The 18541-nt window shown below is 38.6% G+C and overlaps 1 protein-coding gene across 1 annotated transcript in view; it reads right to left on the reverse strand.

Moving 5' to 3' along the window:
- The window catches only part of SPTA1 (spectrin alpha, erythrocytic 1), a 103610-nt gene extending 93588 nt beyond the window's left edge, over window positions 1-10022 (reverse strand). The window contains 7 exon segments of the mRNA XM_078156189.1: window positions 813-957; window positions 1981-2114; window positions 3193-3339; window positions 4283-4423; window positions 6211-6336; window positions 7761-8000; window positions 9912-10022. Of these exon segments, the coding sequence (XP_078012315.1) occupies window positions 813-957; window positions 1981-2114; window positions 3193-3339; window positions 4283-4423; window positions 6211-6336; window positions 7761-7997 (930 nt within the window). The 5' untranslated portion in view covers window positions 7998-8000; window positions 9912-10022.
- Window positions 10023-18541: the final 8519 nt, after the last annotated feature.

Below are 18541 nucleotides of genomic sequence, written 5' to 3' on the forward strand. Positions count from 1 at the left end.
AGAGAAGTGTCTTACCCAAATCTACACAGATAGTGAGTGGCAAAGCTAGGATTTGAACCCAGCTTCCCAGGCTGCAGATCCAGTGCTCTTCCCACTAAATGATTCTGCCAGACGAAATTTCTGAGGGAGGGTATTCCAAATCAAAGCCTCAGGGCAATGACAACTTCCCAGTCATTGACAGTTTTCTTTTTATTTACTGTGGAGGGGCTGTAAACACATACTCCATAAGACCCAATAGCAATCACCTGCATGTAGTCTAGGGATTTATTTTGGATTCCCCAATTGGACATAGACGTGGAGAGGGAAAACTGTAAGGAGAAGGCCAAGGACCTAAACTCAGGAACAAAGACATGAAAGGGGAATGACATGTGTGGCTTTGTTTTGCTGATTAAGGAGCTAAGCATGAGATGACATTGGTGATTGCTGCGATTGGGGAGTTATTAAGAAATTAAGCAATTTTTGGCTGGGCTGTAGAACACCTCTGCTTCACCTAGCTGAAAGAGAAAGGTAGCATCATTTAGCCTGAAGAAAAGCTTAGAAGGGGATTGAATAATGGATTTCCAGTGTTTTGGGGGAGAAGGAAGTCATAGGTAGGCCCAAAAGAAACAGAAAAGTTGTACCAGCAAGAGTCTTTGTTAGATAGAAGCAAGGGCTTCTGGACCACAAACTGATGAGAATTTTTTGTTTGTCATTTTTATATACAGGATAATTTTTCATCCATCCATGGTGATTTAGTTGCAGTCGGTTCTGGAGAAAGGTGGATGATTAAGATAACATCTCAATTTAAGAAGCCAGCTATTCCTGGTGCTTACCTTGTCGTCCATGACAGCTAGGCTCCTTTCCAGGCCCTTGTGGCTGTGGAACAGGGCTTCGGAGCTAACCAGGTCTTTGCCAAAGTCTTCTGAGGTAAGAAGAGGCTCCTTCTCCTTGATCCACTGAATGGCTTCAGCAACATCCCTACCAGACACATAGATAAGTTTCAAATTTGGAGGGACTCTGGGGAACTAGGGGAACAGCATCACAGCCACAGGGCAACCAGCAGAGGGCATGATTGCCAAGATAAGATCTTTCCCTCCCTGGCATTAGCCTCCATGCTGAGCAGTAGACTTCGGGGCGTTGGTCAGATCATCTGTGCAGTGTTCATGACCAATAAACCAGCTCCAAGGTGAGTATAAATGAATATTTGTGTGAATCAAAGTTTGTATGAGTTAAAGCACCATTTCACCAATATCAACTGCACTGCTTCAGAGAGTGTTCTTCCTGATTTGGTGGTCTGTCTTTGGACTATTGCCTTAAACTCCTTTTCTGGTTCCTGTTTTAGTGATTTGGATATGGTAGCCCCATGAACACTGGCTGGGTTATGTGAAGCACTCCATTTACTCTGTTCAAAACTTGTATCCTACTCTTTCCTCAGGGCTTCCTTTCCCTGGGTCCTGTTCATTGACTCTGGATCACCAACAAGCATTAGGATTTTTGCAGGGGGGAGGGAGGAAGGGAGGAGAGATTCACCACTCGGCTCTTTTTCAAAAGGGAGGAGGGAGAGGAATGATACAGCAAGCAATCTTTTCAGGTTCATTTTTTTATGCTATCACTTCAGTTATAACTAACCCCCTGGAGGCTCATCCCTGAACACACTTTCTGACATGGGAATTCATCCTTTCTAAGTGGAAAATGCTTCCCTTACAGAAAGAGAGGGAGTGCTAAGGGGCCATTATTTGGGCCACGCACTTAAGGACATCCCTGTGTCTTCTTGAGGCTATAAGGACTTCAGCTCTAAATCCCTCCCCATCCTCAATAATCTTTCTACCACCAACACTTTAGCACCTGCATCCTCCAACTATACTTGCCACCACCATACCAAGATGCTCTCAATTAAACAATTGATATGAAAGAATAAACTATATATTATAAAATTTCCTAGCCCCAGAGGTCACACTTCATCAGTGGCCTTAAAAGGCCCCAGAGTTAATATATCAGTACCTGTTGAAACGCTGCAAGTCGGCAGCATCAGATAGAGTGCCACGTCTCTGGAGAGCTAACCCCTGAAGACGTTGCCAGTTGGTATTTACTTCATCCCGCTTTGACTTGATTAGGTCCAGTTGGGGGTGACCTTCCTTTGGGGACCAAAACAATATAGAAGTTAGGGGTTACTGGAGGCAGATGAAGTCTAACACAAAGGGGATTTGTTTTTGTTCTTGTTAGGGATAGAAACTAAACCTGTGATTTCATTGGCATAGGAATCTCCCAGGTGAGGAAAACCCCCTTAACAATGCAGGTCAGCACCTAGGACTTGCATTCAGAGAATTGCACATAGCACTGAGACATTAAATGGCTTCCCAGGATTATAAAGCCAATGTTTGTCAGAGGTACGTGAATCCAAGTCCAGCTCTCTATCCACTAGGAAATACTACTTGAAAAATTCAAGGAGTGGAGGATGAAAATTGGGAAAGGTCAATGACTACGTCTGAACAGAAAAAAGTTTTAATGGGTTATCAGGACATATAGGCTCCTGTCCTGGGCCCCATACCACAGAGCAAGTACTACAGGAAAGTCGCTGACCATCAGCAACATGGACAGACTGATCCTCATGGTCCAGGATTATCCTCTAAATAAGATGAGGTAATGGAACAGCACCAGATAGTCGCCTCTTAGTTATCTCTATGGGGATAATCAATGATGAGTTACTTATTCACTTATGCTACATACTAATAGTTTAGTCTGCCTTCCTCCTGTTACCCAGAATACCCATATGATGTTTCTCCCAAAGTCAGCCTGTGTTTAGCATTAATATGAATGCTCATTTTACTATTAGCCTTAAAAATAGAAGGAAAATCTCTTTCCTTTGGGAAAAGAAAAATCTGTAATTCATTCCAAAGTCAAACAGAAATGTCTCCTCTGACTTTCTTGTTTCATCACAGTACTATGTGATTCTGTGAGTGTGGAAAAGCAAAAATTGATTGTTCTTACCTATTGGTACCCCTCCCTATCCTTCCAGAGGACAGCACTGGGACTAGAAAGGACAGTCAACATCTGTGCTTAGGGCTTTTTTCTCAGGAGACAAACCACTCCTCTTTCTCCCTATATGTGTTACACTCACCCCTCTGCTGCATCTATCATGGTTTGTCAAGCACCTGTTACCCACTATGGCCACTGTGCTTTCCCCTGGGACTGTATCTCCTGTTCCCATGTTACCTGAGCACACTGGTTAGCAAACTCATTCACTGAAGCCACTCGTCCTTCACGGGCTGTCAAATCAGCCTGGAACTCCTCAAATTTCTTGTGCAGTATCTCGGCCCTCTCCCAGTCTTCACCCAGTTCTGCTGAGGTTACAATGGCTTCCTGTGGGGGTACAGAGCAATTCAAGAAATTCTCTAGCAGGGTCTGGACACCAGAAATATCTCATGGGCAGAAACTAAATAAAGAGAATATTAAAAGAAGTGCCAAGGGAAATCCACTCAGGCGAGATTAAATGGTAGGATAGGATTCCTCTTGGCACATATGGCATTTGCCTCATGGCCCACGAAGTCACCTGCTCTCAGCTTCCAATGAGAAAAATAGTCATAGGAACCCTTGAAAACACTGCCTGGTGACCTAAAACTATCACAATTCGCATAGCCTGTTTTGAGGGAGCTCATTCAACCCAGGAAGGACTATTCTTCAAGTGTCCAGAAGGCACACATATTTCCAAGGTATCACTAATACCATAGCAGCAAAGGCATCCATTAAAAGGATAGATGAGTCACTGAGTCCTGAAAGGATGAAATTGGAGCTGAAAATGTTTATCGGACATATTCTAGAATAATTATAAAGTTTCTTGAGAGGCATCCAGTATTGTGATAGGAAGGGAGAAAACAGTCACTTAGATTCTCTAGTACTTAACTTTGTGCATATATATAATGGGAGTGGGGAAAGGGGTAGATTAGATTATCTCTGAAGTATTTTTTAACTTCAATGTCACTATGAATATAATTAATTGTATAGATTCTCATTTATTCCTTCATGCTTTGGGATAAATCATTCAATATCACTTGTTTTCAGTTCATCTTGTGTATGTCATGCTTTATTCTGGAATACAATATATCCAGAGGTAACCTTTTCTCCTCCCCCATCCCAATTGCCACAGGACTCATCCATCCCCATTCTCGATTGGGCCTCTCCTTCCTTCATCACTAACAGGGAGTAAAACATCCCTACTTTAACTCTACCCTTATCCCCATTCTCTTTCATTAAATTGTTACTAGACTGAGGTGATAGGCCAGCTACAGGCCACTCTGTTTCTTACCTTGTCATTGATCCACTCTAGGATATCAGCACACTCCTGCAAGTACTGCTGCAGCTTCAGGACTTGCAACAGCCGGGCACCCTTCTCCCCCGTCAGCTCCAAAAGCAAATCCCACAGTCTCTTCAACTCTTCCAGATGTGCCTAGAAAGAGCAATCACAGAACCAAGAGCTCAAAATTAGAAGGGAGCTCAGAGGTCATTGTACCTAACTCACATCTAAGAAGGGCCATCCTCTAGAGCATTTCCAACAAGTGTTTATCTACCCTCCATTGGAAGACCTCCAGAGAAGGATTTACTTCACAGGGAACCTTTTCTTCCTTAGTATAGCTATTGTATTTATAGTCAACGTAACAAACATTTATGAAGCACAGGATATGTGCACTTAACTTTACCAAGTGCTGAGAATTCCAAAACAAACAAAAAAATGCTTACACTCAAGAAGCTTATATTCTACTGGAAAAATGTTCCTTGTTTTTGGGACTGGAAATAGGCTTCTTGGAAATTTTTACTCATTACTCCTAGTTCTACCCTCTAGGATTAAGCAGCATAAGGTTCTCTTCCAAGTATAGTCCATGAAGCCCTTGATTAAAGCTCATGTGCCTCATGTCTTCCTCTCTCTAGATTATACATAATCAGTTCCTTCAATCAATTATCCTATGGCATAGTCTCTAGTCCTCTCATCATCCAGCTGCCCTTTGTTAGACATGCCTCAGAAGAGCAGAAAAGGCTATAGGGAAGAAGATGGCAGACCAGGAACCTATGCCCTACCTTAGCTTGCACTTCATCAGAACGTCCTTGGAGTGGAGTGAGAGGTGGGATGGGGGGGCAGGGATTGACGATGTTTTTAAATCTAAAGGACCTTCACTTCCTGCCTACACATAAATGGAATCCCCTATTGGGTTACCACTGAATGATAAATGGTTGCATAGATTCAGAGATTGGGAAAAGAAAGAGATGGATACAATGATCTCCAGTGGAACATAATGTCTTTTGGAATGGCTTCATGAAAAAATATATATGTATTTGCATATACATACATACATATATATATATATATATATATATATATATATACATGTATATATATGTATATACACATATGTGTGTATGTTTGCATATGCATATGTGTATACATATATATTGAATCTTGAAGGAAGTGATTATATATACATGTGTATAGGTGTGTATACACATACATGCATATTGAATATATGTATATGTGTGTATGTATATATATATGTGTGTGTATATAAAATGATATCATGTAAAAGGTACTTGAATCTTAAAGGGAGTGATTCAATATATGTGTATGTGTGTATATATGATATGAACATGTTATATATTGATATAATAATCAACATATCATATGAACATATTATGAATATATGATATAATATTAATATATCAATATATAATATAGTCACATAATATATGTAAAATATATTTACATATGTAGAGAGAAGCACTTAAAGATTCAAGAATCTTCTACATGCTGTCATTCTACATTTGAATGTCTACATATAGATAATGATAATAGAGTACTTAAATAAATAGCTCACTAGCAAATAGATAGATAGATAGAGAGATAGATAGAGAGATAGGTAGATAGATGACACCATTCAGTGAAGCAGTGGTCAGGAGGGTCCTCGCTAAACAAGATAAGATTCAAGTACTTTCTACATAAAGGTTCCCCCTCCAACTTCTAATGCCCTCACTCTACCCTAACACTTTTATATTTAACAATCTTGCATTTGTCTTGCATTCATTTGTATGTAATACTATATGCACATGTTGTCTCCCCTAATAGAGTGAATGTAAGCTCCTTGAGAATGAGTAGTTTAACTTTCTATCAAGACCTGGTACAGTGTCTGGCAACATAAGGGGCATTTAATTGGTTGACCAATTGATTGATTCTAGAACTCCACTCACTTTGGTGTCCTCATGAGCGAAATGTCCTTCAGCAAATCGAACTCTCCTAATTTCTTCCAGCTCAGGAATCACCCTAGATTTTGCTTGCACCTCAGCTTCAAAGGATTGATGTTTCTGGTATTTCCCCTGTAGTTTACAAGCCAGAGAAGATGGTTAGGGAATTCCATACCCCACTCCCACTTCCCAAGATCCTCTAGAAATCATCAGAGTTCACCTTGTCCCTTCTTTCATTCTGAGGTAAGTTGACAACCAATGAATATGGCTACGGTACCCACATTTTAGAATTAATTGTTCTCCAGAGGTAGGAGAGTATGAAAGGAAGGAGAAGAATGTTTATGGCAAAATTTTTAAGAAAATCAGATACCAAAGGTAAGGGGCTGTGTATGTTGATTATAAAGATAACACCATCAAAAAAATAAAATAAAAAAAGGACTAAATTTTAACAGAAAACTATAGACTTATGGTCCCTCCAAGCTCTAAATATATGATGACATGACATCCAGCCTTTTATAGTTTGCCAAAAAGGAAACATCTCTTGTCCCCAATGAGCATGAGAACATCAATGGAAGAACAAAATAATTATAATTCATGCATACCTTTTTGGTCTCTTCATCATCTATGCAGAATTTTTTTTAAACATGGTCATAGTCAGTGTGTATTATCAATTCTTTCTTTACTCTGCATCATTTTGCATAAGTGGTCCTGCCCTTACCTACATAGACCTAAGCACCGTCCCCAATAAGGAATTCCACCACCACCACCACCACACCTCCACGATCTCAACTGCTTTCTACAATAGTGAATAAAATAAATTAAATGTTTCTTCTCTGCAGTGGAAAGGAATAACTAAGTGTTGCTGAAAATGGGGCCACCACACTTAGCTCTCTGTCCCCTATCACAATTCCTCCATAGTACATTTATCATTCCTTTCAGAAGAGTGACCACCTTCTCCCTATTACTTTCCCCATGATGATGCCTGGGTCAACTGTTACATTGACTTTAATCTCTCTATTGAGCTGCCTTTTCTCCTCTATTCTCTTATTGGGTTACATATGGTACAAGACTAGCTCTTTGGGAAATTGGATACTGAGAGTAACCAAAGATTTCCTGCAATAGATGCAGTAATGAGACATTAAGTTTTGCCTCCACAGTATTTTACTTCAGACCTCATCTCCCAGTGACATCATGTGGGCTGTCATGAAAACTCAATCTTTAGAAACTCAACTCTCTAGCCTAACATTACAGGGACTTTGAATGGGTGGGCACATAAAGTTTTGCATATCATTTAGACCAAATGAACCTATCTCTTTTTACATCACTCCCTCCTTCCAGTCTCAATTCTCTAGGATTTTATCTGAAAACTTGGTAAACATAGCAAGATATCATCTTTCCTTCTAGCCCAATTTCCTTGAGGCTCCTACTTCACTGGCTCTTTCCTTTTTCTTTATGACCCTGATCCTGATTCCATCCCACAGAAATATATTTTTGTCTTTCCTAAGATTCAAAGCCTGTGCTGGGGAAAAACATTTATATAGAGTCTACTAAGTGACCTGTATATTAGTTGGGTCTCTGTAGTTCTCATCAGAAGCAATCTTAATTTTCTCCAAGATCCATTTCTCCAGGTCATCTGCATCTCGCCGGAAAACCTGATAGTGGTAGGAATCTTCAAGTTTCTGACCACGTTCAGCAACAAGCTCTTTGAAACGTTGGTACCGACTCAACACTTCTCGTCGCCTTTCCTGGATCTCTTCAGCTGTTTCCAGCACTTTTATTCCAGCACTCTCCATTATCTATAAGGTTAAAAACTTCTGTCAATGGCTTGCTGAGAAATTTTTACTCTCTTTCCCATAATGTCTGCATTACTCGATGCTCTGCCAAGATATATATTTTTTAGTTTCTTTTTTTTTTAAATTATAAACTAAACAAACATCAATAGATGTGAGCAATACACAAAAAAGAACAGATAGAGGAAATAAGAAGATATACATCTTTATCACATATCACTTTTTAAAAAGCATATATTAAACTTAAAATGAGAGTTATCAACACTGCTTTGCATGTCTATATCTCCTTCTGGACTTCCCTTTTCTCTCTTCTGTGTATTTTTTAATATTTCAATATGCTCTTTTTTTTCTTTTTGCATTACTACCACTATTACCACCCATCTTGTCCTTCTCCCCATGGTTGATAAGTATAGTCAAGCAAAATAAATTCACTCATTGGCCATGTATGTCTCATTCTATATACCCCACAATTTTTTTTAGCTTGTAACATCATTATAGCCCTTAACTAACCACAGCATATCCACAACCATCACCACTAAAACAAGCCTCCCTTTCTCCCTACTTTGGCTACCACATGAGCTAGTAGCATTGGATTTGAGTCAAGGAACCAGAGTTTTATTGGCTCTGTTGTTTGTTCCCTGTGTAACTTTGGACAAGTCACAGTCTCTGTGGCCCTCAGTCTCCTCCCATGTAAAATAAAGAATTGGATTATATTATCTCTCAGATCCATTTCAGGTCTGAAGCCTATGATCTCATGATCTATTGAGCTTCTCAGGGGAATGGTCTTTGGGAAAAGTCCAAATCTGCTCCACCAACTTTCTTGAAGTCTTGGTTCTGCTAACTAATAACTAAAGTAAATGTCTGCTAATTTTGTTAAATTATTTTGGATTAGTGAGAAGTCTGAATTACAGAATATTTTAAAGGAATATAATTCTCTTGTTTTCAAAGACTTGGAGAAATGGGAATTGATTTATGAAGAGTGTTTTCTTCTAGATTTGCTTTAATGGCTAAGAAGAGTTTGACATTGCACAAACATATACTCAAAGTTTTTCAAAATGGTCTCTGATTATAGAGATATACAAAAATTATTTAATTATAAGCTCTCTGAGATCAGAGATTATTCCATGTTTCATCTTTGTATCAGCAGTGCCTAGCATATACAGGTAGTTGACTCTTAAGAAATGGTGAATTGAATAGAGTAACTTGTTCACACTATTAATTTGTTTAATAATCTCTGTTTTCATAGATAATACACCAAGGTAAATTTCAGCCTAGCCATCATATGTTTCTCATGAATACTGAATATTTGAGAAGTGAATTCATAAACTTTTATGTTATCTTCAGCACTATAAATTCCATCTCCTCTCTGTACAAAGAAGTTTGTCCTGACAATCTCTTTCCCCTACATAATGACCAAAACCTCCCATTTGAAAATATTATGTATTATGGGAAGGCCATTCCTGTGTAGAGTAGCATCTCTATCAGTCCCACCCAATTCATTTGGAATCAGGTGCAATGAGTTCTTATTTAGCCAAGTCTTTGAACCTTCCCTTAATGCCTTTGCCTATAATGTATTGCTGATTACTGCTGGTATATACATAGAATGGGCTCATTCTTTGAATCTATTGCTTGAAAGTTCAAACCCCAGATAAAAATTGTAATATGTCCCCAAACAACACAATGAACCAAGGGTTATTCTGAATTCCCACTTTACTCAGAACTCAAAGACACAACACCTCATGAAAACTATTGTTCCATATGGAAAAATTAAAAATAAAAATTCTCCTGTTTTCTGAAAAACAACAACAACAACAACAAAAAGCACAATGTCCTTCACTGAAAGCCCTTGTTAGGGATAAGATAGAAAGAACAAGCTGCATTAATAGCATTTTGTACTAAGGGAAGTTCTGTACTCACGATCTCCCTTGGTAAGAGTTCTCTCTTTGCCTGAACAACTAGTTCCAATGGAGACCAAACCCCAACTATTCTCTTCCAAGAGGAAAGGAAGATTTGCTGGGGACTATCTAATACAACTAGCTATTGGAGGTGTGGGCGGGAAATGGAGAGCTGCGGCCCGCCCTACTCCTGCCATGAAAAATCCACATTATCTGCACCAGGCAGAAACAGCTCAGTCTTCTTTCCAGTTGCTACATGACTCAGCAGGTTCCTGAGGTGTCTCCCAGTCTTCAGAAGAGGGTAAAACAGACTATTAGTCAGTTTGGAAAACATTGGCTTGGGTATAAGTTGAGGAGCATATTTCTGATTTTGTTTTGTTCTATTTTTAAAGAAGAACAAAGTCAATATGTCAATAAGTGCTTAGTAAGTGCCTACTATGTGCCAGGGACTGTGCTAAGAACTAAGGGATACAATGAAAGGTGAGAACCATACCACTGAATCACAAGGAGATCCCTCCAGTTTCTTTGTCTAAGCTCACAGACACACAGAATCTCAGAGTTGGAAGGGAGCTCAGAGTTCATCTCGGGTAGGGGTTCTTAAATTTTTTATTATTTTGTTCTGTGGCTCCTTTTGGAAGTCTGGTGAAGACTACAGATCCTTTCTTAGACAAATGTTTTTAAATTCATGAATAAAATACATAGGACTGCAAAGGAAACCAATTATATTGAAATAATCACAACATAAAATTTTTTTTAATGTTCATGGACCTCAGATTAAGAACCTTTCATCTAGTCCACTCCTACTAGAACAGGAATTCTCTCTACAATATCCCTGACAAGTGGTTTCCTAGTTTTTGCTAGGTGGCACAGTAGATAAAGTGCCAGGCCTGGAGTCATGGAAACTTATCTTCCCGAGTTCAAATCTGGCCTCAGACACTTAATAGCTGTGTGACTCTGGGCAAGTCACTTAACCTGTTTGCCTTAGTTTCCTCATATGTAAATGAGCTGGAGAAGGAAATGGCACTCCTGTATCTTTGGCAAGAAAACCCCAAATGGGGGTCATGAAGAGTTGGATACAACTGAGAGACATGCTTTTTCTTGAAGATTTCCAGTAATATAGATTCAGGATTATGAGATAGAGAGCCCAGTCTACTTTGAAATACTTTTAAATGTCAGTAAACTTGTCCTAACTTTGAACTTATCTTTACCTTTTTCTGATTCTTCCTCTTAACCTCCTCATTGCTCCTACCTCTGTCCTTTGGGACCAATCAATGTCATAGTCCTTTGATATTTGAAGGCAGCATCATGTCCCTATAAGTTTTTCTAAACATACTGGGTTCCTTCAAATGATCCCTATGTAGTATGACCTCAGTACCCTTCACCATCTTGATTGTCCTGTCCTGAATCATTGCAGGGTGTCTACCCTTTGTGCTTTCATATATGAGTACAATTCAGGATCATAGATCTAGAGTTGGAAGGGACCTCACATGCCATCTGATTTTATGAGTGAGGAAACTAAGGCCTAAGGATGTTAAGTGACTTGCCTAAGGTCACACAAGTAGTAAGCCCATCCCGGAAGGAAATTGAACCCAGGACTCCTAATTTGAAAGTCAATGCTCATTTTACTGATTCAGATCACAACTGGTAAGAGGAGGAGGAACAGGAAGAGGAAAAGGGAAAGGAGGAGAAACAGATGACCTGTGTGTTAGAAACTTCGTTTGGATGTATTCAGTTTCCAAAATTATTTTTCTTGATGAAGATTCTCATTTCTCCAGATAATTTCCAAGGGGGCAGCTAGGTGGCTCAGTGAATTGAGTGCTGGGCCTGGAGTCAGGAAGACTTACTTTTGTGAGTTCAAATCTAGCCTCAGACACTCACTAAACTAAGTCATCCTGAGTAAGTCACTTAATCATGTTTGCCTCAGTTTCTTCATTTGTAAAATGAACTGGAGAAGGACATGGCGAACCACTCTAGTATCTTTGCCACACAGTTGAGGCTTGTACACAATTTGTACACAGCTGAAAAGTGTCTGAATTTCCAAGTAAAGTCCTGGTCTTAGAAATGTCTTGTGCTTTCCTTTTCTCCTATGTACTCAGCCATGGAAGGTGGGATTGGGGAGTGGGGAAGGTGATAAAGCTACGGACAGCTGACAGTCTATTATGGATAGGTCTACTAATGATGACTATTTGGAAGGAGACCTTACCCAGGGAAGGTAAATGAAAAAAAGAGGGTTAGAGAACTGCTTTTAATCAGACAATTTTCTTCCCCCCTCCTCCCTCATCCCCCCCTGCCCCTGCCACTAGAAAATAAGGGAAGAGATATAAGCTGTTAGTGAATTAGGCTTGCTGGATATATATGAGATGATCCAATAAATCAATGAGTGCCCACTGTGTGTCTGATACTGTGCTTGGTACTGGGAATAAAAAGGTAAAAGTGAAACACTTCCTACCCTCAAGGAGATTACATTTTAATTGCATTCTAAGCATAGCTGGGAAAGGCAGCCTCCTCTATAGTAGGCTGAATATGAAATAGGATGTATGTGTGTGTGTGGGTGTGTATAAAATGGGAATAACAGTAGTAACTACTTCACAGGATTGTTATGAGAATCCAATGAGATAATATTTGTGAAAAGTACTTACCACAGTGCCTGGTACATAGTAGGATCTATGTAGATACTTTTTCCCCTTTCCCCTCTTCTTTGATTCAAAGTGTATCTTTAATATGGAAGAGACCCAAGACTTTTGAGCTTTCTCCTTCTGGTCCTTTTATGCTATAAACAGCTAAACACCAAACAATATTTAGTACTTGTAGACAAGCAAATAGAAAGAAGTTATGGAGACCCTACCAAGGGAGGACAGAGAAAGCATTCACAGAAACCCAGGAATCTTTTTCCAAGAGGTAGATACCATTTTGCACTAACTATAACCACATGAATGTTTATATGTGGAAATGTCAATGGATCTGTGGGTCGTCAGTGTGGTATAGATTGGAATACATCATGTCTTTCCATCTTATGTGACCCTAGTCTCTGTCCTCCCCTAATTATTCCACAAAGGGTCTACCCAATGCACTGGATAATTTCTTGAAAGTTTCTTAACATTATACAGTTATGAAGGTAGCATTTGCTGTATTCATTCATTATCCCTTTTCCTTGCTCCCTAACCAGCCTACTTCTTCTCTGTTATATAGCTTTTCAATATTATTATTTGGATCACTAATTTCATTGATCATGTGCTGTATCCTTATTAGGCTTACCATCTAAAATTTTGATTCATCTGAGATTATGGAGTTTCATTACTTATAGCACTTCCAGAAGAATACCAGTGTTAAAAATATGTTAATTTTTTTTTCAGGGAATGCCTTGCTTTCATTGTATATATTGTGCCATTTTCCAAATGTAATCCATCTAATTCTCATATTCTTCCTCAAGCATGAACCCAGGTCATTATTCATCTGCAATGTCTGTCAAAGATATGCATACCAATGAACCAGCGCTATTGGCTAGCCATACAATGATGTGTATATGTATATAGTAGCCAGAATGACAAGCATGTTTAATACACTTGGAGTTTCCTGTGTGGATTGTTATGCAGAATGATTTTAAGCGATCTTATTTGGAAGGCTCTACAGTGTTACAAAGACTGATGCAATTAATACAATAACAGTCACAGGATCATCCATAGCATCTCATCATCTATAGGAAATCCCTTATCCATTTGGATTCAGTGTTGGTCATTCTCTGATGGCAGGGGCAAACACTCTTGGTAAACATACTTGACTACATGTTTTGTTCTTGAGGTTATCTGTATAGTTACATGTTTTAAGGAATCTTCTATGACTTTAACATATTAATAGCAAATGCCTTGTTGAAATACAGTTTTCAAGGTTCTCTTTTACTCTATAATCTATTGCATGAATAGATATGGATATGGATATATATGTAGAAATAGATATATTTTATAATGTTGGTTGAATAAAATGAATTTTGTTTTTGCCCAAATCCATATTTGTTTCTGCCAATAACAACCTCTCTATTATTCCCATCTATCAGCCATTTTAGTTAATTGTATTTGCATTCTTATGCCAAGCAATGATTCTAATTTAAAGTGACATTGTCTTATGGCTACCAGTGCAGGTCATGAGAAATGAACATTATAGACTAGGTCATGAGTAGCATGGAGAGATAGATAAGATAGGTAAGCTGAGTTCTAAAGATACTCAAAATAAAGAGTGAATAAAGAATGCTTATCATCCAAACTATTGTTTGCCATTTTAGGGAGAGTTCATAAAGCAGATTCATATCTTTAATAAACACTGAAGATGAGTAAAGGAGAAGAAGTAAAATTCATCAGTTTAAAAAGCCTAAGATCATGCCCAGAAATCTATAGGGCAGTATCAGGAATTGGCTAAAAAGTCAGGGGAGGTTCAGGGCTGTAACTGGCTCAACCAGATCCAAGTGGCATTTCATATTAGAGAAGTCAGTTCTATCTGTCAGCTCCATCCTGACTATCCAGGCCTTTTTTGGTTAAAGAGCCTATTTGATCCCTAAGGAGAATCATTCATTGTCAGTATTATCAGCCAGGAGTACCTTTTTGAGAAAGCCTTAAAGAAAAACTTAAGAAAACTAAGGAACTCAGGGTCCCAACTTCCTTTTCACCAATATTTTCATTTTCCAAAAGACAGGTAATAATTAGGCATTATAAGTGTCCAAGAGGAGCAGACAGACTGAGAGACAGACAGACAAGAGATAGATATAGAGATATAGAGATAGATAGATAGATAGATAGATAGATAGACAGACAGACAGAGAGACTAAACATTTGTTAACTACTTCTTATGTGCCAGGCACTCTGCTAAGCGCAAGCAAGATAGTCCCTACCCTCCAGGAACTTACATTTTAATGAGGTAAAACCTCATTAATGAATGTACTGGAAAATAAGGCAAGGAGGACAGAGGCAGACATTTGCTGAAGTGGCTGAAGATGTCTGGAAATTGTAATGAGATTAGGGAGTGTAGGTAGAGGCCTACAACTGAACAAGATAAAACTAAAGCTGTCCCATCAAAGTCCAAAGTGGTTCTGAGAATGGATTTCTATTCTCAGATAGGGAAGGAGTGGATGAATGTCCAATGCAGTGCTGGCAGTATGGCTAGAGATAGATTGAAGAAGAGACAGAGTCCCCTTCAAGCTGTGGAGTTGCTGCCAGTCTAACAGGGATGACTAAAGAAATGCATACTAAAAATATGACACATATAACAGACACAGAGAAGCACATATGGACCATCAAGGTGTTTGAAGCACAATATTTACTAAGAATTTGGAAGATACAGGAGAAGACAGGTGGAGGAAGAGTGGAGTAATCAAGGCTATGTAAAGTATGTCAGGGAAGGCATTCCAGAAGATAGATTGCCTTAATTAGAGCTTTGAAAAGGGAAGAGGAGACACATAATTTGGCAGCAAAAGGAATGGAAGGCATCTCAATTTGGAGGAGTGACCTGCCTGTTAGAAGTGAAAACTAGTGAAATAAATGTTGCCAGAGAGTCTATAATGATATTAAGTTCTATATTATTTTGCCCTTCTTCTCAAACTCATAATACTTATGAGGGTTTTTTTTCATATATGTTCGAAGTGATCTTGAAGCAGGCAGAATAATTCCTATGCTTGTGGATTATAAAACAAAAGAAAACAAAACAAAATAAAACTGAAGCCTGGAATGCTAGGCACATAATAAGAACTTAATACATGCTTGTTGACTTGACTCCATGGCCACATGCAAAGTCAGGAGAGAACTCAGGGCCGTAAGGCATGTCCTTTCTCCCAACCCAGTTAAGATGACAGGGACTCCCTATGTCAAATTCTATGCTAAGAAAGACACTGTTTCTTATCTGGAACCCAGGAAGATACAAGCTTTTTGTGTGCTTGGGGGAAGAAAGAAGAAAAGTGTCCATGTTCCCCATGTAATTCCTTACCCCTTTGACATTTTCCTATCTATTAATGTGGAGGGTATAGAGCATCCCATGGCCAAGAGAAAAGTTTAACAGGAGGGATAGTCTTGTATCATTATCAGCTCTGAGCAGATCTGGGCTTCCCACAGCAAGCTAATCAGGCCTTCCCAGCCAGCTCCTCTCCACCCTACCTCATCAGCACCAGAGCCAAGTCCTGGGCATGACATCAGCCTCTTCAACTCTTTCTCTTCTCAAATATACCCTTGACTCAGACTTCAAAGTAATTTTCTTAAAGCACAAGTCTGACCATGTCACTCCTTTGATCAATATGCTTCAGTGACTTAGGGTCAAATGCAAACTTTTCTATTTGGCATTTAAAGCCTTTTGCAATCTGGCATCAACCTACTTTTCTGGTTTAATGCATAAGTCCCTTAACACTCTACAATCCAAGTAAATTTCTTTCTGTTCCTCTTACAGGATGTTCCATCTCCCAGTTTCTTGCCTTTGCACTGACTTTGCCTTCTGCCTGGAATATACTCCCCCCTTACTTCCACCACTGAAAATCTCTAGTTTCCTTCAAAACTCAGCTCAATTTCCACCTTCTATATCAAGTTTTTCCTGATTACCCCAGCTGACAGCATTTTCTGCATTCTTCTACCACAAAAAGTTATCCTATAATTTATATTTTGCATTGAAGGTAATGTGGTGGCCTGGGTTCAAGTCTTGTCCCTAACACATACTGACTGTGTGACCCTGGGGGAAACATCTGAGCCACTCAATGCTCTAGGCAACACTTTAAGAAAAATGGTTTATAAGAACATCTGGGTGGCTCAGTAATAGACCATGGGCCCTGGAGTCAGGAGGACCTGAGTTCAAATGCAGCCTCAGACTTTACTAGCTATGTGACCCTGGGCAAGTCACTTAACCCATATTGCCTCCAAAAAAAGAAAGAAAGAAAGAAAGAAAGAAAGAAAGAAAGAAAGAAAGAAAGAAAGAAAGAAAGAAAGAAAGAAAGAAAGAAAGAAAGAAAGAAAGAAAGAAAGAAAAAGAAAGAAAGAAAGGAAGAAAGAAAGAAAAGTGGAATATATACATTGGTAGAGGAAATTCCTTACTGAGAGAAATTTCTCTACACTGCTAAAATCCAGTTGAAAAAAAAAAACCAGGACATCATATATTATATAGCTATAACTACAGCTATGTACATCTGTATATTTGTATGTACATACATACATGTATGTTGCTTCCCTAAGAGATATAAACCCATCGAGAGCAAGGACTGTTTCATTTTTGATTGTATCTCCAGACCCTGAAACAATACTTGGCAAATGGTACTCTTTTTAAATACTTCATCAATTGACAGGAGGTCCTGGACTTCCTTTTCCTGCAAATATTCTTAAATTAGAGTCTAAAAATCTGCCTAACCTGGAACCTTAACAGCCATACCTTTGCTCATGGTGAGAGTTTTATGCCTTTTGTCGGATTTTGCCATTTTAGCAACCATTTTATCAGCTACTTTTCTGGTGACATCTTATTCTTCCTTTCTTCAGTATTCTCATTTTCAAAAGATTCTAAAAACCTGTCTGATGAAGGTATTAGTTAATGACTAAATCTCATTCAGTCTAGTCTTCCTATCAAAATCAGCAATAATTGCATTCTTTCTTCTGGGGCCACAGAACAAGCAGGCAAATTCCCATGCCAAAGGATTAGATAGCCATTCCAGGGTGGTAGTCCTTTGCTATTTTGACTCCTGCACCCCAACTCCATCAAAAAATCCAAAAAGTATCGATTACTAGGAAAATCACCAAAAAAACAAAAAAACAAAAAACGCCCAATTACCTTTGGGGTTGATCCTGCATCTGCCCAGATGCTGTCCCCATTTTTACAGGTTTCCAGAGAAACTTTCTGGCTGACATGAAAATATGAATATCTCAATATGAAATAGCAACAGTATTGATTAGAGCTCATATTTCTCTAGTTCTTTATAATTTACTAAGTACTTTTCTCAAAAACAACCTTGCGAGGTAGGTAGTATAGTTATTACTTCTGCCAGGTTACAAATGAGGAAACTGAGTCCTAGAATGGTTAAGTGACTTGCCAAGGCAATATAGCTAGTAAATGGTGAAGTTTATATTAAAACTCAGTTTTTCTTATTCTTAGGTCTGTGTTCTTTACATTATATCTTGGCTGCCTCATAAACATACTACCTGGCTCATATGACAAGCTTAATAAATGTTTCCTGATTATAAAAAGATGATATCCATCTGGTACTTTTACAAATAAAATTCCCAGAACATTAACTGCATTTTGCATTTCTTTCCAAATATAAGTACAGAAACATATTTATCAAATTATCTACCACTTTGAATTATCTATATCACTATTCTCTACAAATAAGAGCTAACTAGATTTACTGATAGAAATTGCATAGAGCTTTGCAAAGCCTTGTCTGGATCTGAGGGATGTGGCATTTACCTTTCTGATCCCTAGCCTCAGGAAAATATTTAGAGAAGAAGAGATCTCAATCTGACTTCAAAAGAGCACACATTCAAGAAACTATCAATTCTTTCTATCCAGCTTTGGTCATGCTGATTATTGATTCCTCTACTTCATTTCTGGCCATATTTAAAAGACTGACAAAAAAACAAAGAGCTTGACCTCACCATTTACTATATATTAATAGAGAAAATAAACACAGAAGCAGTATTCTTT

This window comes from Phascolarctos cinereus, unplaced genomic scaffold, assembly GCF_003287225.1.
Source record: "Phascolarctos cinereus isolate Bilbo 61053 unplaced genomic scaffold, phaCin_HiC Scaffold_5;HRSCAF=322, whole genome shotgun sequence".
Taxonomy (NCBI): domain Eukaryota; kingdom Metazoa; phylum Chordata; class Mammalia; order Diprotodontia; family Phascolarctidae; genus Phascolarctos; species Phascolarctos cinereus.